Source organism: Miniopterus natalensis, chromosome 6, assembly GCF_054644295.1.
Source record: "Miniopterus natalensis isolate mMinNat1 chromosome 6, mMinNat1.hap1, whole genome shotgun sequence".
Taxonomy (NCBI): Eukaryota; Metazoa; Chordata; class Mammalia; order Chiroptera; family Miniopteridae; genus Miniopterus; species Miniopterus natalensis.
Genome location: NC_142086.1, coordinates 82,526,140 through 82,548,226, shown reverse-complemented (window position 1 = coordinate 82,548,226; position 22,087 = coordinate 82,526,140). Strand labels below are relative to the sequence as shown.

Genomic DNA, 22,087 nt, shown 5'->3' with positions numbered 1-22,087 from the left:
CTTGCTCTGCTGGGTCAGCTCTGAGTCAGGCTGCCCTTGCAGCCCAAAATGTCACTGGGAGTTTGGATTGCCCAGGAAAGCCAGTGCTCTGTGTACTGGAGTTCTTGGGGTTTGGGAGAGCCCAGGGAGTGCCCACTTTTCTGGGCCAGGCACTGGGAGCACAGGGATGAAGGGATAAAGCAGGAACACAAGCCTGTGGAGGCCACACTGTGCATGGGGACCCGAGGAGGGCCTCATCAGTCAGCAGAGACTCCAGCCCTGGGGTAGCCTCTTCCCCTCCGGAAACATGGGTGACAGCCCTCCTGAGGAACCACACCCTGGCTGTCAGGGAGTGCGAGTGCTGAGCTCTCCCACCTGCCTGCTGACTCTTGGTTGATTGGTTGATTATCTGTGGACCACAGCTTGACTGTTCCCCTCTCTACTCTGTGCAGACTATCCCGGTCACTGCAGGGGGAACACCCGTCTCCAACAGGCCTTTCACCAGGACTGGGCTGCTGGGCTTCATTGGTCCTGTGAGTAGTCCCATCACCAGAACCTGGGTCCCCCATATTGTCACCATTCAGGAGGGTATGCTGCCAGTATGTAGTGGGCATCTAGAGGCCAGGATGCTATGCCACACCCCACAGCATACAGGACAGTGCCCACCAGAGTACTGTCAGCCCAAAACATCACTGGTGCCAAGTTTAGGAACCCTGCCCATTGTCCTGTAGCACTCAAGAGTTCTTTACAAACTTCACCTACAGCTGTATTCGTACCTCTGACCTTTCTCATGCCAACTCCCTCCCTGGGTGCCCTCCCCCTCCCAGCCCACTGGGCTGTAGTGCTCCTTTGTCCCACAGTTGCTCTGCCCCAAGTTTTGCCTATCACTGTGTGCGTGCTCATGGGGCTCCCATCTCCTTGTAGCAAGGCCTGACCCACAGGACCTGCCTGTGTGTCCTGAGTCCTGACCAGCTTCCTTGCCTTCAGGATAACTTGGTCTTTGTCGTGGGCAAGCTGGATGGGCTGATGGTGGTCGGAGTTCGCAGACACAATGCAGATGACATCGTGGCCACAGCACTGGCTGTGGAGCCTATGAAGTTTGTCTACAGAGGCAGGTGATGCGCTGCGGGTCCCTGTGCTATGGCTTTAGGACCTTTCTCCACTTGAGATTGGAGAAGCCTGTTTGCAGTGGAAGGAAAGTCCAGTGATTTGAACAAACCAACCTAAAAATTCCTGTTCATCTTAGAGAAACCTCACAAAGAAAAGGATGGCACTTGCAGCAAGGACAGCAGAGTTAGTGTCCTTGTGTCCCCAGAGCTCATGCAGTCCTTTAAGACAATGTGATCTGAATGTATAACTGGGCACAGGGACCAGCACCAATACCACAGAGGGAGCCTTGTGCATGACCTCACAGATGTAGATTGAAACATCCAGTACCATGTTCTCTGCAACCAGCAGAGGCCAATTATTTTTCTCCTAAGGTTTAGCAAGACATGCAGAGACCCTGCCTTGTTCCTGGGTTAGAATCAGTCCAACTTTCTGAATGTGTTAGGCAACACTTTAAAGAATCTCATCTCCATTGAGCAAATGAATGGACCTCTTGCCTAGGTCCCAGTGGCTGGGGGCAAGGAAGGGAAACCCCTGTCCAGCTCCTGAGCTCTTTGTCCTGGGGGAAGCAGCTCAGCTGGCTGCATTTTAAAATTTTATTCTCAGGAAGTGCTTTTATTGCTCATACTAGGGTGCCTGTGAGCCTGGCCAGATCCTGCCTTTGAATATACCTTAAAGAAATCATTAGGGAATCCTGCCAAATGGTGAGTCAGCATGGGCTGCTGACCTTCCCCTAGGAGAGGATGATGGGTGTGGGATAACTGCTCAGGAGAGACCAGCAGGGCAGTTCTGTAGGTGCATGCAGTCTAGAGTGTCCCAGGACATCACTACCTGTCCTCACAGTAGAAACCAGGGACACTGTTGGTACAGGTGTCCATGGGGTAATATCAGGGCAGCCCATACTTCTGGGGTGGATTACAGAGACTGCCTCCTTGCATGGCCACCAGAACCTGATGGTACCTAGAAGTAAAGGTCGTCTTCTGAGCAGCTACCTGATGATGTGATACCAGCCTGGGGTGTGGGGCAATTGCTCTGCAAGTGGACAGCATAACCTGCCTGTCCCCATCAGGGAACAGCTTGAGGATCACAACCATCTTTAAATAGAACTATAATTGATTGAGTGTGTGCCACTGGGATATTAATAACATGAAATGAAATTAAGAAACCATAACAATTGTTTACACAAAGAACACAATAGATGGAATAAATAGTAGGATAGATGTAGCTGGAGAAAGAATTGATAAGTTGGAAAGTCAGATTAAGGAACTACTCTAGAGGTAAAGAAATAGTAAGTTTTAAAGAAAAATTAAAAGAGATGGGGAGAGAAGAAGGGCTGGCAATCCAGATATCAGACTTGGGAGAGAAGGAGGGAGTGTGTGCAAAACGGGAAGGTGGAGTTCTCTCAACTTGAGAAGGGTCCACATGGCTGATATGTTTTTTTTTATTGATTTCAGAGAGATAAACATCAAGTATGAGTCATTGATTGGCTGTCTCCGGCACGCCCCCTACTGGGGATCAAGCCTGCAACACAGGCATGTGCCCTGACCAGGAATTGAATGTGATCTCCTGGTTCATGGGTTGACACTCAGCCACTGAGCCATGCCTGTTTTTAAGTTTTTAAAAGGAACTTTTAACTTAGAGTGTATTTATCCAAATTGTCACTTAATTGTGCAGTTGGAATGAAAATATTCATGGGTTTATAAATTTCAGAAGTTTGGTTACCAAAAGATCCTTTTTGTGAAAATACTTACAAATGAGGTACTAAGAAACAAATTCAGGAAATGCTACAAGATATATGAAAGTAAGGAACATTTGCCCTGGCCAGTGTGCTCAGTTGGTTGGAGCGTTGTCCCATACACCAAAAGGTGGCAGGTTTGATTCCTGGTGAGGGCATATGCCCAGGTTGCATGTTTGATCCCTGGTCTGGGAGAGTGCAGGAGGCAACCAATCGATGTTTCTCACATTGGTGTTTCCCCCCCCCTTTTCTCTCTCTAAAATCAATAAAAATAAAAAGTGAGGAAAATTTAACACTGGGTAAAGTTTGTTGTATAAAAGAGTATATGTGTGTGTGTGTGCACACACACGTGCACACATGCATACCAGCCAAAGGAGTTGTCCATAAAGGCCCAGAATTAGATGGTTTGATGGGGGGACCAGCATCTTGTCTTATAGGAAAAAGGTATATCATCTCAAGTCTAAAAGAAGAAAAAGGTGACACAGAGAAAACATGTTGAAATTCTTCAAGTAAGAGGAGAAACAAGTCCAGTAAACACAAGCATATTAATTCAGTGAGAGACAGATTTAATCAGTTGAATGAAAATATAACTCATAGAACTTCTAGACAAAGATTTTTTGCACAAAGAAATGTATTACATTATTAACATTACAATTGAGGAAAAATTTAAACTGTGTACTGGTGGTTTTTCTTGAATGAGTCCTCTCTGTTTTAGTGAGTTTTCAGTCATATTTGAGGAGATTAGTGACTGATTACTTTTTAAATTCTCAACAAGGAGATTAGAGACTGGTTACTTTTTAAAGCCCACTGTTTGACTCTAAGCACCAAGTGAGAAGAGGTGTCTGCGAGAAGAGATATCTGCATCTCCCCTGGCGTCCTTTGCTGGGTGGTCATTTCTGTCTGTCCTCCCCCAGGATTGCTGTGTTCTCCGTGACAGTGCTGCATGATGACCGAATCGTGCTGGTGGCTGAGCAGCGGCCGGACGCCTCTGAGGAGGACAGCTTCCAGTGGATGAGCCGTGTGCTGCAGGTGGGTGTGGGGGCACACTCCTCCTGCCTCTCTGTTGGTGTGTGGTTCCGGTGAGTCCACCTGTCCCAGCACTCCCCATTTCATTCCTTCAGAGCAGGCGGTGAGTCCCTGCTCCTGCATGGTGTTTGAAATACCTTCGCCTTTGTGGAGCCGTGCTGAGCAGACCAGATGTCCATTCGTCCCACCCCTACTCATGGGGATGATTTGTTGAGACTCATGGCTTCCAGAACCCCTTCCTCACCCTGTGCTACCCACACACAGTAGGCACTAAATAAAGATGTGATTTGTGAGGAGGAGGAAACAGCATTTGAGACTATGTAATCTATAGCAAGGGTTACTGTGTCCTTGTTATCTAATAGCAGCCCCATAAAGCTGCTGTCAACTAGAATGGTTTTAAATGAAAATACCGCCTACCCCCAGGGAAGACTGAAAAATGAGCACTTGTCCACCTCTGTACTAGTTATTTTACAACATTTTATTATGAAAATTTTCAAACATACACAGCAAAGTTGAAAGAATTATACCATGAATTTCTAATACCCAGTCTCTAGATTCTATAGTGGTTGCAGGTTGTGACTAACAGTAGTGACACTTGCTTATATCATGCCTGTCCCTCTGCCTGCTCCTCTGGCATGCTGTATTGTCACTTATTACAGCTCCCCTCCCCTCTACATTTGCACATTCATATCTTTTTTTTTCTTTCAAATCAATAATTATAAATTTAGTTAATTTCCTTACATGTTTTACATTGTATGTTTAAACTTATATATTGAATTTTTTAAAATTTATTTTTATTGTTGAAAATATTACAGATGTCTCCTTTTTTCCCCCCATTGACCCCCTCCCCCCTGCTCCTACTCCCTCCCCAGGCCTTCATTGTCTGTCCATGGGTTTTGCATATATGCATATACATTTTCAGAGGGAAGAAGGGGCACATTCATATCTTTGAAATTTGAACTGGAGTTCAACATACTCTTTGGGAGAAGGGAGTAGAATTTACATTCAGTAAATGATGCACAAACCTTAAATGGACCATTCAGTGAGGGTTTTTTAGTCCACTTTATTGAATGTAATTTACATATAGGGTAGGGCAAAAGGAGGTTTACAGTTGTTTGAATGGAAAATAATACAATAATTAATAAATAATACAAAAATAAACTGTTTTGAGTACTCACAACTGTAAATCTACTTTTGCCACACCCTGTATAGAATGAGCCCATTTAAAAATTTTTTATTCATTGATTTTTAGAGAGAGGATGGGAGGGAGAGAGAGAGAAACATTGATTGGTTGTTCCACTTATTTATACATCCATTAGTTGATTGTTGTTATGTGCTCTGACCAGAGATTGAACCTGAAACCTTGGCATATCGGCATGACGCTCTAACTGAGCTACCTGGCCAGGGCCAGAATAAGCCCATTTTTAAATTGCAGGTTGATGACTTCTGTCAAATATGTGCACCCAGGTGACTGCTACTCCATGATAATTAAGATACAGAACACTTCCATTGCTCCGGCAGGTTCTTCATGTCCCTCTGCAGTTAGTCCCCAGCCCTCACCTCCACCCTGACTGCCCAACCCAGAGAACCACCAGTCTCTGTCACTGCAGATGAACTTTTCCTTCCTGCTGTAGACGTGCTCTGTAATTAGGATCACATGGGGTTGCTCCTCGGTCTGTCTCTTCCCTCAGCATAATGTTTCAGAGATTCCGTGTGTTGTAGCGATCAGTTTATTCTTTTTTATTGCTGAGGTGTGTTCCTTCTTATGTTCACATCATCATAGACATTTGGGCTACTTTTTGGCTGTTATGAATAAAGCTGCTTTGGATAATAGTGTACAAATCTTTGGGTGAATTTCAGTTCTGGCCGTTCTTTAGAGATGCTCTCTGGTGACCCAACACCTCCAGGCCTGTTGTGTACAGTTGCATGTAGCCCCACAGCCACCTAAGAAAGGAAACTTGTATGAAAGCAGGTGTAGTCCAAAGGACACTGTCCACATATCAGGGGGCCCTGAGCTTCAGAGTAATTCACAACATTTATTTTTAATAAAAGTTTTAGTGTTTTATTATGGGATATTTCTAATACACCAAACATAAAAAGAAGAGTATAACAACCCTCCATGTTCTTATCATCCTGCATCAACAATTGTCAATCCAGGTCCCATCTGTCCCCCGCCTCCCACCCTCTTCCTCCCTCAGGAGTGTTTCGAAGCAGATCCCAGACTTCACATCATTTTATCTGTAAAGATTTTTGTATTTGTTTCTTTAAAAATAAATCATTATTACATTTTAAAAATTAGCATTTAAAAAAATTTTGTTGAGGTATGTTTGACATAAAACATTAGCCCGAAGTAGACAACATAATGGTTTGATATTTGTCCATATTGTGAAATGACCACCACAGTAAGTCTAGTTGGCATCACCACACAGTTACAGAATTTTTTGTGTGATGAGAACTTTTAAGATCTATTCTCTTAAGCAACTTTCACATACACAGTACATTATTATTAACTGTAGTCACCATGCTGTACATTATATCCCAGGACTTACTCTGTAACTGGAAAAGTCTGTTCCTTTTGACACACTTCATCCATTTCACTCACCCCCCACCTCCTGCCTTTGCCAGCCACCAGTCTGTTCTCTGTATCTGTGAGCTTGGTTTATTTTTATTTTTGTTTCAGATTCTGCATATAAGTGAGATTACACAGTAATCGATCTCACTTGTCTTTCTCCGTCTGACTTCCTCCACCTGACTTGTTTCTCTGAGCATGTTGCCCTCCAGGTCCATCCATTCGTGCTGCTGCAAACGGCAGGGCTTTATCCTTTTTATGCTGAGTAATATTCCCTTGCATATATATTCTGCATTGTCTCCCTGTCTTTTTTAGTCCTCACCTGAGGATATTTTTTCCCATTGCTTTTCAGAGAGAGTGGAAGGGAGGGAGGGACAGAAGGGGAGAGAGATGTGAGAGAGGCACATTCATTGGTTGCCTCCTGCACGTGCCCCAGTTGGGCTGGAGCTCAAACCTGCAACCCAGGTATGTACCCTTGACTGGGAATCAAACCCATGACCCTTTGTTGTGAGGGCCAACGCTTTAACCACTGAGACATGCCGGCTAGTGCTAAGTCTTTTTTAATATATAGACTCCTCCTCTGTAATCATTTTCTTGCAATTTGTTTATTGACAGAAAACCAGGTTGTGTGTCCAGTATGTTTGGCTAGCCTGAATTCTGATGACTGTGCCTCTGTGGTAACATTTAATGTACTCCTCTGTCCCATTGTTCTTGCATGTTGGTATTAGATGTAGAGTTTTGACCAGGCTCAGGCTTGGATTTCTGACGATGATCCTTTGTAGAAGGTGGTACATGATGCCTGGTTGTTAGCACTCCTATACCCAGTGATGTGTTAGGACTTTATAGTGGTGCTTCTTTGATGCTGTCATTCCTTTTTCATCGTTCACTGGAGCACCTTTAGAAGTTTCTTCTACAAAGAGTGCTGTACTATTGAATCCCCTGGGGACTTGGAGGGTGGGTCATGTAGGAAAACAAGGTCAGGGATTGATTTCAGAGTAATGAGCTAGTTTTCTAGAATCCTCTAAAAGTGCCTGCTGGGTTTTGTTTTGTTTATTTGTTTCATTGTGAACTAGTGGATTTAAACATACTGGATGTGTTGCAGATTATTATAGTTATTTTTCAGTGGCCAAATGGAGCCTCTTCAGGTTGGCTTGTGAGGCCTTTTGTAACACCCCTGATTCTTGAGGCCATAGCAGAGAATAGAAAGCTCAGCTGCCTGGGGAAGCGGCACCTTTTCTATCCTAGACCTGTCAGTGCTGGGGCCTCAGCTGCTTCCAGGAGAAATGGAATTTAGGACCACCATCTGGGCACTTGATGTTGCTGGCTTAGTCACTGTTTCTGGGTTTTTTTCAATAAGAGTAGGAAATGATGTCTTTTTGCAAGATTACCTACATTATGAGTTTATGTTGCTAGTTTTAACTCAAATTCAAGACCACAGGATTTTTACTTAACTCATTGATCTCCTTTCTCCCATACTGAATGACTCCAGCAGAATCTCTCCTTTACCTCAAGCCACTCCACACACCCTACAATCACAGAACAGCAGTCTGTGCATTGCCTCTAAAACTGAGATTTCTGAGAGCAGCTGAAGATGTTTTTTCAATTCTTTTTGCCCACAGGGTATATCCCACTAGGGTGGACTAATCAAATCACTGTGTTTAAAGTGACTTTAAATAGACTCTCTCTGTGGGACTGTGCCACCAACCTGATTCCAGTTTGGTTGAGGTCATTTGTTTTATTTTACTTTCAGTTAGGGATTGCTTTTAAATATTTTAAGTTTTGTATGTAAAATATATATGTGATTCCAAAGTCAAATCTGAAAGCAAAGTATATTCAGAGGAGTCCAGCTTCTGCCCCTGCTTGGTCACTCCTCCCACAGGAGAACATTTAACACGTCTTTTATGGGTTTTCTAACTTTCCATTTTTTTATGGAAGCGGTTACAGGTTTAAGAACATGTGTATACAGACACTGTATGTGTGTGTACGTGCACATGTGTGTGTTAAATGATAGAAAGTGTACACATGTCCATCTTGTTTTCTCATTTAACAAAATGTCCTGAGGTCATCTCTCTCCTTGACCTTTGGGTTGTAGTGTCCTCACCCAGCCTTCATCTTCCCAGCAGTCTTCAGCTGGTGAGCATGTGCTCCAACATTGCTAGGCCGTATGTTGGGTCTCAGAAGTCCCTCCTGTCCTGTCCTGTCCTGTGTCTTCCCTTCCAGGCCATTGACAGCATCCACCAGGTGGGCGTGTACTGTCTGGCTCTGGTTCCTGCCAATACCTTGCCCAAGGCTCCTCTTGGAGGGGTTCACGTCTCTGAAGCCAAGCAGCGCTTTCTGGAGGGGATGCTGCACCCGTGCAATGTGCTAATGTGTCCACACACCTGTGTCACCAACCTTCCCAAACCTCGCCAGAAACAGCCAGGTTAGTTGTGCATAGCAGTCTTAAAATGGGTGGCAGCCACAATCGTAGTTAAATGGTACAACCCAGTTAGGGTTAAGAGCCAGAGCAATTGGCACACCACACCAGTCACCAGCTCCTCCCCCTTTGGAACTGAGCCATGTAGGAGAGAATTTTACCACGTTACCAGTATGGTGGCTTCCAGCTGCCTGTTAGAACCCATCTCAGTGGCTCAATTCAAGCCTGGCATCTTAGCTTTGGACAGTGAGGCAGTCACTCCCGGGAAGTAGAAATGCTGCTGAAGAGCAGACTTGGAACTCCAGGGCTTAAAGAGCTTATTTCGGCCGCTGCAGTGTTCATGGCAGGCAGCCACGCCAAGGCCATGGTAGGGCCAGAGTATGTGTGCTTCTTCTCTCAGCCTTGTGACCCGCTATAGCCACAGGTTGATGGGACCTGGGAAGTCTCAACAAATGGTCAATTTTCCTTCCCTGGATTAACCCTTATATACAGTGTTTCACTCTTTTGGTTCTGTGAAGTTTTAGTAGATGCTGGCTTTTCTTTTTATTATTATTGGACACTAAAATATTATGAACTAAAATACATTTAATCAGGAAGCTTTAATTGCCTGTTTTATACATAAAATACAGTAAAACAATGAAATATATTACAAGTTTAGCTGTGGCTGAAGTCAAATCATGTCCCCCAGATAGGTGCAATATGGTAAATTCCTCAATCTGGCATTGCTTATATTTAAGAGATTCTCTTTGTCACTTAGCATAAACCTTGTAGCTGGTTTCCTGAACATCTGTATCATAGTAAAGAGTTGAATACCTAATTCAAATAAACAGTGTTATATGTCAGTAGAAGTCATCAGCTTGTCATTCAGCATCCTCCCATTTTCTAGAGGTTGGACCGGCCTCCATGATTGTTGGGAATCTGGTTGCTGGGAAAAGAATTGCACAGGCCTCTGGGCGGGAGCTGGCTCACCTGGAGGACAGTGACCAGGCCAGAAAGGTAACAGCCAGTGCCTGGGAGGGCGAGGAGGGCACCTCTCGCATGAAGCTGCGGAGGATTGAGTTGGCCTCTTTGCACAGTTCCTGTTCCTGCCCGATGTGCTGCAGTGGCGAGCCCACACCACTCCTGACCACCCGCTGTTTCTGCTGCTGAATGCCAAGGTGAGGCCAACCCAGCTGCCCTGTGGGGGCCAGTGGACCATGCACAGTGTATACCGGGGTACCTGAGGAGCAAACCCTCTGCTCTCCAGTTCAGTGTGACTCAATGATGGCTTTCTAGGGCACAGTGACGAGCACTGCAACCTGTGTCCAGCTGCACAGAAAGGCTGAAAGGGTGGCTGCTGCTCTGACGGAGAAGGCAAGACTGAGCATTGGGGACCATGTGGCTTTGGTCTACCCCCCAGGTAAGCACAACAAGACATCCTAGAACTCACCTGGGTCCCTCCTCCGTACATACCCATATCCCTTGAGTCTGCTCTCATGGGACAGTCCCAGTGGTGCTGGTGTCACAGTCACCATGGACTGTTGCAGGGACTCTGGTAGGCTCCTGGGCTGTAGTCCTGCACCACTGCAACCACACAGTCCAGCTTCTGAGACTTAACCTTGGGTCTTAGTAGTTACACTTAGCTTCCTTACATGTCTGTACCCCTTGTCAATAGTTGTAATCTACTGTGGTTAGACTCAAGATTTTTTTTAGTAGTGTAGCCTTTATTATCCTTTCACCTTTTCACCTGGCTGTTCTTTCCCTGCCTCTCCCCTACATTTTATTATTATAAAGCTAATACCCTTGTCACCACCAGCCAGGTCAAGAAATAGATCTTTGCCGCAAGTCCCTTTGCCTTCCTGTCCCGGCCACAGCTTCCTCCATCCTCCCCAAAGCAGCCTGTACTGACTCCTGCGTTGTCATTCACTCCATTTCTTTATAGTTTGATCCGTAGACATACTTGCTGTTTTTGCCTAGGTACCTAAAGGGAATTTTTCCTTTTATTAAAGGAAAAAGACTACAGGATATAGTCTTTTTAAAAAAAATATGTCTTTATTGATTTCAGAGAGAGGAAGGGAGAGGGAGAGAGAGAGAGAAACATCAGTGATGAGAGAGTCATTGATCATGCATGCCTCCTGCATGCCCCCTGCTGGGGATCGAGCCTGCAGCTTGGGCATGTGCCCTGATTGGGAATCGAACTTCGATCTCCTGGATCATAGGTGGATACTCAACCGCTGAGCCATGCCGGCTGGGCAGGATATACTCTTGATATTAGTTGTTATGGGTCAATATTCTCTTGTATAAGGAAGGTATTTTTAAATAGGCAGCTTCAAATTTTTTTTAATTTCAAGGAAGTTTTCTAGAATCACGTATTTTTCTACTTGTTCTCTTCCCTTGCTTTGATCTTCTGTTCTCTGTTCACGTGCTAGATCTTGGCCTTCATTAGTTTTCATTTTCTGTTGAGATGTTTCTGTTTCTTACTGAATTTCTTTGAGTTTTAACAGTTCCCTCCCTTCCTCTGTTACTGAGACTTTGTCTGTTGTCTTTGTTTGCTCTTGTGCTCCTACTTTTATCTTCATTTTTTGAAATGATTTTTATAATTTCTAGTTCTTTCCTCATTTCTGATTTTTCAAATAATTCTGATTTCTGTTATTTCTTGTGTCATCTTCTTAATGTATTTTAGCACATTTAAAAATAGATGATTACAGTTTTTATCTGCTGTCTATATAACTTTGTGGAAATGTGACCTCATATGGTGGGCAGCTTTCCAAGGTCTCGTGACTCCACTCCCCAAACTTATTGCTGCCTGTCCCCTTCTCTCCTTGACCTTTGTCTTGTCTCTACACTCTGAATAGGTCCTCCCCTTCTAGCAGTGTCTCTGCCTTGGGGGGCCCTGCCTGCTGTTGGGTTGAATTGCAGGGACAGCAGGAGCTATGCTAGCTCACAAAACGAGTTCCTGCTGATACCTCTTTGTGTTCGGTTTGGTGATGTGTTTGTGGCACGTTTGCAGGGTGACCATGCTGGGTGTGAGAACGCTTACATGTGTGTTGGAACTGCTGTGTGCCAGTCCTCAGTGTGGCTCTCACTTAATCCTCCCAGCCGCCTACAGGCACAGAGCAGATGGGTGGTCCAGATGCAACAGTGCTGGTGGGACCAGCCTAGCCCAGTGGGTGGGCTCAGGCCCCTACTAATTATCATGCTGAGCTGCCCCTGACCCCAGTGGTCACATTCCTAGTTATTGGTGGAGCCTTGGGATTTGTAATCTGGTGAAATCCATGAACTGGGTTAAATGTGGCTTATTTATCTTGACTCTGGAATTGAAACAGCGTGAGACTCTGATGTCTTGTAGCCTGTCAGGTGGGGCCTTCTCTGACTTGAGGGCAGCATCTAGAAAGGCCTCTAGGGTGTGGGGACACAGGTGTTCTCAAGTTGGACTGAGTTCAAGAAGAGAAAATCAAATGTGGTACGATTCCCCACAAATGTTAAAGGTGGGGAATTTTTTAAAAAAATTTTTATTATTTTTTTAAATATATCTTTATTGATTTCAGAGAGAGGAAGGGAGAGGGAGAGAGAGATAGAAACATCAATGATGAGAGAGCCATTGATTGGCTGCAGCCCGCAACCCGGACATGTGCCCTGAGCGGGAATCGAACCCCGATCTCCTGGATCCTAGGTCGATGCTCAACCGCTGAGCCACGCCCGGCTGGGAAATTGTGGGGAATTTTAAACATACCGAAAAGATGAAGGAACAGTGTGGTGGTTCTGTTACATCATGTGGTTGGGAATGAGGCGGGACATCATGGCCTGTCCCCAGGGGTGTGGGCCTCCCTGCAGATGTGCATCAAGGAGGTACAGGGGTCCACATGTGCTGCCCCAGCTCCTTCTTATGTCTCCTTGTGGACAGCTTGGCCCTCAAAGGTCCTTGCTGTCCTCGCTTACAGTGATGATGGTCAGAGCTCTCCGTTCTACTAGGCCCAGGCTGCACCCACACTCCTCCCTGGCCTGCAGGATCTGTGGGGAGTCTACTTGCAGTAGGGATAGACTGTCCCTCCCTAACAGTGCTGTGTTCGATAAATGTTTCACTATTGGGGTAGTAGCAATTTTACCAGGTAAAGCAGATTGCATCCCTGTGTCTTTTTCACCATTCTGTGGCCGTAGACAACAATGAACTGCAGTCAACTCCACACTGACCCTTTGACTACATGTTTCCCCAGGGGTGGACCTCATTGCTGCCTTCTACGGCTGCCTCTACTGTGGCTGTGTGCCTGTCACTGTGCGGCCCCCGCATCCCCAGAACCTTGCCACCACTCTTCCCACTGTCAAGATGATTGTGGAGGTGAGTGTGTGCAGTGGCCCCACAGGGAAGACCTCACTGTGGGTCTGAGTGCTGGTCGGACCAAGAGTCTCCTCTCCTCCCAGCATCTGGTTATCTTTTCAGGGCCCCACACAGGGATTTGCTCCTAGACATCATGTCTCACTTGCACCTTTGATCCCTGTGCTCTGCAGGTCAGCAAGTCTGCATGTGTCCTCACTACACAGGCCATCATGCGACTGCTTAAGTCCAAAGAGGCAGCAGCCACTGTAGATGTCAGGACCTGGCCCATCATTCTAGATACAGGTACGTGTCCTCAGCACCGTTGGCGTGCACGCAGGAGGGACAAACCCTCTTTCCTTTCGTTGTTGCAGGGATTGCATTGTTGCCACCAAAAATAAGTTAGGTAAAAGCAGCTGAAGTAAATGGTGAGGAAGCTGTTAAAAGCCTGGTGGCTGGTTTCCAGCGGCCCGTGTTTACCCACTAGAGCTGGACACAGGACAGAGGCATAAATGAAGCCCAGCTGCCATCACGGCAGGGTCTCTACCCCCAGGGGGAAGTGAAGATCCTTGCTCAAGGCCTATGCACCTGTGGCCCACAGCTCATGCTACTGCCTCTCATGCCTACACAGCAGTTGACAGTTGTGGGGACATGGACAGTCCTGCAGTGTGTGTGCACGCACATGCATGCACCAATGCACACCCATCCCTCATCCCTGTCATTGGTGAATGCTATCTCCATGAAATGCTTGTGGGACAACTGAGAAGGGCTGAAAACCCCTGTCCCCCTGCCTTGGCCCATCAGGTCAGCCAAGGGCTTAGAGTGTCGCCTCTGTACCTCATCAAGACACCCCAAATGAGCAGCACCACACAGGCTCCTTTGGTGACTTGAGGTACATAGCCACATGAGTGCCAGGCAATGAGCAGACAGGAGTCCTTCTTACTGCATCACATTTGTCTGCCTTTTTGTTCCAGGGTGTCACCTATGACAGGAGGTCAGGGACTGTGTTGTCTCTGGCCACCTGCCTAACACCTATTGACAGGCATGGGAATGAGTCCAAGGCACTCACACTGGCCAGAGTTTTTGTTGATCCTGGCTCACCCCAGGTTCTGTGAACTGTGCACTCCTCTGGCCTCACCGGTGACCAGAGGACTCCCTTGCTGCTCTCATGGCCCATCTCCTCCCCTCCACATCCACTTCACCCACTGACCCTGTCCCATACCATCAGCACTATCATTGTGATGCTTCCTTGAGGGTTGAAATAAACTTTCCCACTCACATACACAGTCTGCTTTCCTGTAGCCCGACATTTGTTCTGAGTGTGCTCTCTAGGACTCCCTGGTGGAAATGGTGTCTCATTCTTGTGAGAGCCTGAAGAGTGTTAATAGATGTATCCGTTAACAGATGACATACCGAAAAAGAAGGTGGCTCATGTGTTCAGGCCTCCCTCCCCGGACGTGCTGGCATATCTGGACTTCAGCGTGTCTACTACGGGGATCTTAGCAGGTGTGAAGGTGGGTCCTTTGATTTTGATTTTTCTCCTTCTGCTTCAGCCTCAACACAGGGGTGGGTGGAAAGGGTGTTGGGTGTGGGTGTGTACAGGCCCTTCCTCTCACCCAGAGCTGGAAGCAACAGCGTTGTTCCTTAAAGTGTGTGTTTAATACCAGTAAACTCTGAAGTTGAGTTAACCTGAGAGTAATGACATATTTTGATGTTTTATGGCAATGTTTGACCTTTTTGGATTTATGGCTGACTTGCCTTGAGGAGCAGCTGGCTTTGATGAGTCCATATCCTTACCAGGAGCCAGGCGCTTCATTAAAATTCTGTATTATCCTGAAATCTCATGTAGAAGATTTTTAATGTGTCAGTTCTTGGGTATTGTTTGGTTTATGTGGGCTTGTAAGCCAGTCGTCCTTTAAGGAAGTAAATGTGTGTGGCCACGGTGGACGGCAGGCACTGTTGTTAATCCTGTTCTTCCTGCACATCACTGAACAGACCTTGTATTTTACCCCCTAAGATGTCACATGCAGCCACAAGTGCCTTGTGCCGCTCCATAAAGCTGCAGTGTGAGCTGTATCCCTCGAGGCAGATCGCCATCTGCCTTGACCCCTACTGTGGCCTTGGCTTCGCCCTGTGGTGTCTTTGCAGGTGAGTGTGCAGGTAGAGTATGCAGGTGAGTGGAGGTAAAGACTGTAGGTGAGTGTTCAGGTAGAGTGTCTAGGTGATTGCGCAGGTAGAGTATACAAGTAAGTGAACAAGTAAGTGGAGGTAAAGAATACAGGTGAGTGTGCAGGTTAGTGCGGGTAGAGTGTACGGATGAGTGTACAGGTGCATGCAGGAAGAATGTGCCAGCCCAGCCGGGCATGGCTCAGTGGTTGGGCATGGACCTCGGATCCAAGAGATCGCAATTCAATTCTCAGTCAGGTCATGTGCCCGGGTTGCAGGCTCCATCCCCAGTTGGGGGCGTGCAGGAGGCAGCCGATCAATGACTCTCTCATCATTGATGTTCTCTCTCTCTCTCCTTCCCCCTTCCTCTCTCTGAAATCAATAAAGATATATTTAAAAAAAAAAAGAATGTGCCAGTAAGTTTGCAGGTAGAGTATGCAGGTGAGTGGAGGAAGAGTGTGCAGGTAGAGTGTATAGGTGAGTGTGGGAAGAGTGTGCAGGTGAATGGAGGTAGAGTGTGCAGGTGAGTTCAGGTACCCCTGCTGCTGCACCCACATGCTTGGTTGGACTTGCATGTAGTTCTTTAGAACTTTAACATTCTAAGATCCATTTTTGAGGCCATGAAGTCAAAGATACACATGTGAGTGGGTTTGTTTGGGGTGGGTTGGGTTTGAGTCTTGGTCTGAAATTGAGTAACAAAATAAAAATACATTTTTGTTAAATACAAACATTATCCATTACTATTAGTTGGGAAGAGACTACTTAATTCCATCAAACCCTAGGAAGTAGTGACAAGTCTTTAGAATCAGAACACCAAGTCCCCAGCCAGCAGACCCTGTCCCTAACTGTGACTCTGGATCCTTATGAAGTACTGGAGGGAAACCACGACCCCCTGTGCATTGCCCCCTGTTCTGTCCTTGAAAAAGGATAGAGGTAGCCACCCCAGACCCATTGGGCAAGGCACCTGGGGTGTGCAGATGACGTACCTGGGCAGAGCACCTATAGCTGACTTGACCCTTCATGGCCCCACAGTGTCTACTCCGGACACCAGTCCGTGCTGGTGCCCCCACTGGAGCTGGAGAGCAATGTCTCCCTGTGGCTGTCAGCCGTGAGCCAGTACAAGGCTCGTGTCACCTTCTGCTCCTACTCGGTGATGGAGATGTGCACCAAGGGCTTGGGCACGCAGACAGGTGTCCTCCGGGTGAGTGTGTCTATCCAGGCTTGCTTGCATCCTATTGTCCTGCTTCCCTTCTCAGGAAGTGCCCAAACCAGGAATTCCTAGGTTGGCTCTAAACTAGGCCACTGGAACCTAAAAAAAGACTCCCAACACAGCTCCAACTAGTTTATGGAAACAGAAAACCCTTACCAGGCACTGAGTCATGCTGGCTTTATATCCCTTCTTCCCGGTGCCCATCCTGCTGGGAACTCCTCATTCACCCCACACCACACCTCTGCAGAAGGTGGTTGCTCCCTTCATTTGCATACTCATCTGGCAGGAGATAAGAGAGTGGGGTGGACAGGTATGTGGGACTAGCTTGGGGCAGGTAAATGGTGGGTGGTGTGGGGAAGCATGCGGATGGGGCAGGTCTGACACTAGCTCTGGCTGCATCTTGGAGGCTTCAGGGTCCCTAAAGACCTGGGGCAGGAGCTGGGAGAGCCCTGTGGAGCTATGGCCAGATGAGCAGCAGGGTTGGTGTGGATGTGGAGTAGATGGGTACCCTCTAGCACTTCCATACTTAGAATTTTGTAGAATGAGACCATGGCAGAGGAGGTGGGGTATATGTTCAGGTCACACATGGGTCCCCTCAGAAGCTTCCTAAAACAGTGCTCAGGGCCTGTCTCACCCTGCTTCTTCCCACAGATGAAGGGAGTGAACCTATCCTGTGTGCGCACATGCATGGTGGTCGCTGAGGAGCGACCCCGGATTGCGCTCACACAGTCTTTCTCCAAGCTGTTCAAGGACCTGGGCCTGCCTGCACGTGCCGTGAGCACCACGTTTGGGTGCAGGGTCAACGTGGCCATCTGCCTCCAGGTAAGGTGGCCGGCTGGGCACCCAAGACAGACAGTTTTTGAATCCTTGCTGTTTGTTGTTGTGCCCGCTACGTCCATTTCTCATTCTCTGAGCCTTTGATGTTTCATTTCCAGATATGGAGAGCTACGAGGGTTCTATTTTAAAATATATTCTCTTCTCTTCATGAACAAGGCTTATTTGGAAAAAACAAATTGTTTTTGAACAGTGGCTATTTCTTACCGGGAAGAATCTAAGTTGGATAAAATATGCAGTTAATTTTTTAAAGCAATAATAAACATTGTTTTAAGACGTCTAGCAACTTTTAATTGAAACATTAATTAATGTGATAATTGGTATTGGCTGTAACTCATATTTGAAACATTAAGGTATTTTACTTGTTAAGGTATTTTACTTGTTTCCTTCATGTTAAGGAAACATGAAGTTTCAGAAATTGAACAGCTAACTGCAGTGCTGTTTATACTGCTTCTTCAGGTGACTCCGATTATTTTCCAGATTTTGTAATAGTATATGAATTTCACTTATTTCTAAAAATATATTAAATGCCTGCTCACCCACACAGACAAGACTTCTTGGAGGAAAAAGCAGCATCTGAACCAGAGCAGGGCCCTGGGGTGGAGCTGTTTCTGGGGCCTTGGCTCAGCTTGGCCCTCATCCCAGAGCACTCCTGTATTGGGCCAGCCGTGGACCATCTTCCTTTTCCCCAGCATTTATGCTGATGTCCTCTCAATCATGAAAAGACTGTGCTGACCACCCCAAGCCTCAGACCCTTGCCATGTGGCAAGAGGAGGTGGGCTGAGATGCCCTCCTCACACCCTTCCTGTTGTAGAAAGTAGGGCTGAGCATCAGGCTGCTGGTATGTGGTCAGTGGCTGTATGTGAAGGTGTGCCCTCCTTACTCGAATTTGAAGGTTATCTGCTCTATTTGTTGGCATATGGGATGCCATGTGTGACTGTGGAAATCTTAATGAGGTAATCACATTTGCCCTTTGAGATGCAGTGACGCATTTTGCTGTCTTTACTATGTGTTTCTCACGTGGCCTGTTGCTTTCTGTTTGTCTCCTGTGGCCGTCTCCTCCTGTCTCACTCTGCTGGCCTCCTTTGCTTCTGTCAGCCCAACAGGCTGGGAAAGCTGGCTGAGCAGGTACGACCTTGACCTTGACCTTGAGGTGCCTCTGTGCTTCCCCCATGAGTTCATGTGGCCTTCTCCTCAACTCCAGACAAACACGTTTCTTTTGCTCTCTGACTTGCTCACAGTGAATATTATTTTACATATTATAAAATCTCCTGTGTAATAAAATTTAAGAGGACAACTGTTTTCAAAAGAATTTAACATTCATAGCATTGCCTCTGGAGGAAAGGGCTGTTGAATCTCAATGAAGCAGTTTTTGTTATGTTGTCTGGGATCTTCAGAGAGTGATGTTAAGCAGAGTGTCCATTTAACTTGATGCTCCTTATCTAATAAAATGGAACATAACATCCTCCACTCAGGGTCCAAGTGTTAGAGGTGAGGAAAGGAGAACATTACTCTGTTGACACTGATTGAGCCTTTGCTGTGCTCAGCCCTCAGTAGAATTAGGTCAGCTGGAGAGAGGCCAGGCCTGACCGATGGCTGGGTGCAATGCCCCCAAATTTTGTTGTGGTGTTTTTTCCATAACGTAGAGACCAGATGTGAGAACTGAAATGTAAAATTGTACAGTTTGGCATGTACATTCAGTGTTACTAGTGTTTCACTTGGTGTTATCAAGCCGTGTAGATGTTTGGCTAGAAGGCATCAGTGTCCCTGGGCAGACTCACTGCTGGAGCAGAGCTGCTGCCTTCCTGGCGGCGGGGAGGAGCTGTTAGATGGCTGTGCTGTGTGGATGTAGACATGCTGCTCTCCTTCCAGGGCACGGCGGGCCCGGACCCCACAACGGTCTACGTGGACATGAGGGCGCTGCGCCACGACAGGTAATAGCCGTCAACACCACTGGTGAAGTTGTGCAGCTGGGTCTGCCCTGACTGGACCTCCTGGCACCTGGATGCTAGCAGACAGCTGGCTAAGCTCTACTGGGGGAGATTGGGTATCCCTCTGTGTGTTCCCCTGTGTCTTCGAAGCTTAGTCAGTATCCCTTTATCTTTCATTCCCATGACCAGGAAGAGCAATAGGAGGGAACAAACATTTGACATTTAGATTTTTATGGGGTTGAGAACAAGCAAATCAACTAGCGTTAAGAACTTTTTTTACACGATACCATTTCAAGGCAGGACTTAGTTTTTACATCAGTAAACGTGTGCTGGGGGCCACAGTGTGTGCCTGTGGGTCCAGGTCACTCCCAGCTTTGAAGCTCAGATCCTGATCTGGGCCTTCAAAAGTGGCCACTCTATAGCTCAGGGTAGACAGGTTACTGTGGACAGGCCAGCTGGTTGGGATGGCCCCAGAGAAACCTAGAACAAGCTCCTACCCTGAGCTGTGCCAGGTGAACCAGACAAGTAGGGGGTGTGTCCCCTGTGGCCCCTGAAGTCACCACTCCAAGGTCACAGTAAGATCATGTGAAAGGCTAAAATCTTGGCTGTTGTCAATAGACTGACCATCATAGTGATAATTTCTGATTATCTTATGAGTTGCCTTTTTAGAGATTGTTACCTGTGCAGCAAATTTGATTCTGAAATTCTTCCCTTATTAATTTTTAGGGTACGTTTGGTAGAACGGGGTTCTCCGCACAGTCTGCCGTTGACCGAGTCTGGAAAGGTAGTGGAAGCTGCAGTTCTCCTGATGAATGCAGATGGCTGTGGTTGGGTTGGGCTCGGCTGATGTAGGAGGCCTTCTCCTCGCTGCAAACACATGCAAGGACTAGGTTAAGTCTTAAGTACACATCTGAGCACAGAACCAAGAAAGGACTTCAGGTGCAGAAACATGGAAAGATCTCCCACTGCTGGGGCACAAGGTTGCAGGGCCCCTCTGGTCAGGGCCCAGTGTCTTCACACAGTCTTGGAGCAAGGGCCAGCACAGCCACACAGCTCAGCCCCTGGCCCAGGTGACAGCTGGGAAGTGGTTCCCACCAGGGCTTTGGACATCAGGTTGCAATTTGCTGTTGAAGTCAGTCCAGGCCTGGTGAGGCACTGGGAGCCCACACTGGTTGGGAGGGGTGAGGGTAGGAGGGGTGAGACCACCTGAGGGTGCCCAGGTTAAAACTCTGAGTACTGTGAGATGGGTGAGCAGCCACAGAGCCAGGAGAACAGGCATCCTCAGAACCAGGGGATGTTTGAAGGAAGAAAGAAAGCCCACCTGGCCTGATGAGACTTTGTGATGATGTTGTGACTTAGCAGTTGCCCTGTGCCACAGCCAGGAGACAGCAGGATAGCTGGCAGGGCTGTATTCCCAGCATGGCCAGGAACAGACAGCCCTGAGCCCACACAGCCTAGAGGGCCACCTGACTGCTCACACACTCCCGTGGCCTTAGCTGCCTTTAGGGAGGCAGCGAGGTTCCCCAAAAGGAGCTCATGTGCATGTACTAGGGAAGAGGAGGAGCAACCACAGGTACCCGGGGCAGAGGGCTCAGCTGGTCAAACGTCCTGGGGAGGGAGCATGGTCACAGGGAGATGAACATAGCTGGGGCTGAGCTGGGGGAAGAAGAGGAGGAGTGAGTGAACTCACATACCAGGTGCAGGGCTGTGGAAGCACACCTCCCACGTGCCTGTCTTTAGCGTCACTTGGAGGAGGCCAGCTGAAAGGTGAATATGGGGGATGACCTCCCCTTTTTGAGCACATTGCTGGAATGCATGCTTAGTGAACAGCTTTGCTTATCCTCTTTGTATACTTAGCATATTTTCCCTCTGTTATTCTCAAAACAATTCTTTTTTGCCTTTCATATTTTATTGTTTATGGTAGTTCTGTCATTGTTTTAATCACCCCTCCCTCTTCTGATGGACTTTTTTCCTTCCTATTTTGCTGTTACAATGACTTGTATCTGATAGATTTGTGTTGTGGAAAGAGCTCTGGCTTCCGGGTTCAGGTGGGTCCCATGGAGAGAGGTCAGAGGCTCCTGCAGTGTCCAGGAAACAGGACTGTCCCACAGGGCGGCATATGACAAGGGTACAATGACAGTAGCAGGAGAGGAAGGCCTGGCACTGACTGTGGACAACAGCCTACACTGACACCCTTCCTGTGACCCCTCATTCCTTTCCAAATGCCTAAAGGACCTCACTGACATCTCCCATTTTATACATGAGGAAACTGAGGACATAGAACAGGTGACCGTGCCTGGAGCAGCCCAGTGAGGTCTCCCCAGGACTGGGTGTGGGGGTTGGGGGATTCCCTGACCTGAGGCACCCTATCCTGGAATGTTTTCCATGTCTCCTGGATAAAAGCTGAAGTATCCATTTGTCTGAACTGACACAAAGCAGGTGACCAGTGGTTGGACTGAGTCATGGGCAGAAAGGGCTCTTCAAGGTTAGAGTCCCAGCCCAGAACTAGGAGGCTTGCTAAAGCCCATGGACAGAGCCCTTGCGTGGCTGAGTTGGGGCTCTGCTAAGTGGTGGGGCTGTATGGCCTTCTGCACTGTGTGCCCCCACAAGAGGCAGGCGGCCCTCGAGTGGCCTTACTGAAAGATCCCAGGTAGAACAGATGCTTATGTAGACTCTCTCTGTCCCTCATGATAGTCAAAATAGGATTCTCTTATGAACTGGGATAATTTTTCTAAGATTCACATATATTTTTATCTACTGAAGTCTGTTATTTCTGTTAAAATTCAAATTCAAGTTGGCTTTAAATTTCCAGATCACTCACAT

At 47.1% G+C, this 22,087-nt stretch overlaps 1 protein-coding gene across 3 annotated transcripts in view; it reads left to right on the top strand.

Moving 5' to 3' along the window:
- Positions 1-22,087, top strand: part of DIP2A (DIP2 acetate--CoA ligase A) — an 82,017-nt gene that overhangs the window by 54,371 nt on the left and 5,559 nt on the right. For 2 of the 3 annotated variants that reach the window (XM_016211862.2, XM_087818386.1), the window contains 15 exons: positions 432-512; positions 967-1,094; positions 3,736-3,850; positions 8,637-8,838; positions 9,719-9,828; positions 9,909-9,989; positions 10,108-10,231; positions 13,026-13,147; positions 13,318-13,429; positions 14,528-14,637; positions 15,141-15,271; positions 16,322-16,490; positions 17,151-17,321; positions 19,206-19,267; positions 19,991-20,048. In XM_016211862.2, the coding sequence (XP_016067348.1) occupies positions 432-512; positions 967-1,094; positions 3,736-3,850; positions 8,637-8,838; positions 9,719-9,828; positions 9,909-9,989; positions 10,108-10,231; positions 13,026-13,147; positions 13,318-13,429; positions 14,528-14,637; positions 15,141-15,271; positions 16,322-16,490; positions 17,151-17,321; positions 19,206-19,267; positions 19,991-20,048 (1,776 nt within the window). Of the gene's footprint in view, positions 1-431; positions 513-966; positions 1,095-3,735; positions 3,851-8,636; positions 8,839-9,718; positions 9,829-9,908; positions 9,990-10,107; positions 10,232-13,025; positions 13,148-13,317; positions 13,430-14,527; positions 14,638-15,140; positions 15,272-16,321; positions 16,491-17,150; positions 17,322-18,431; positions 18,462-19,205; positions 19,268-19,990; positions 20,049-22,087 lie in introns of all 3 variants that reach the window. The other variant, XM_016211859.2, reaches the window with a different exon arrangement.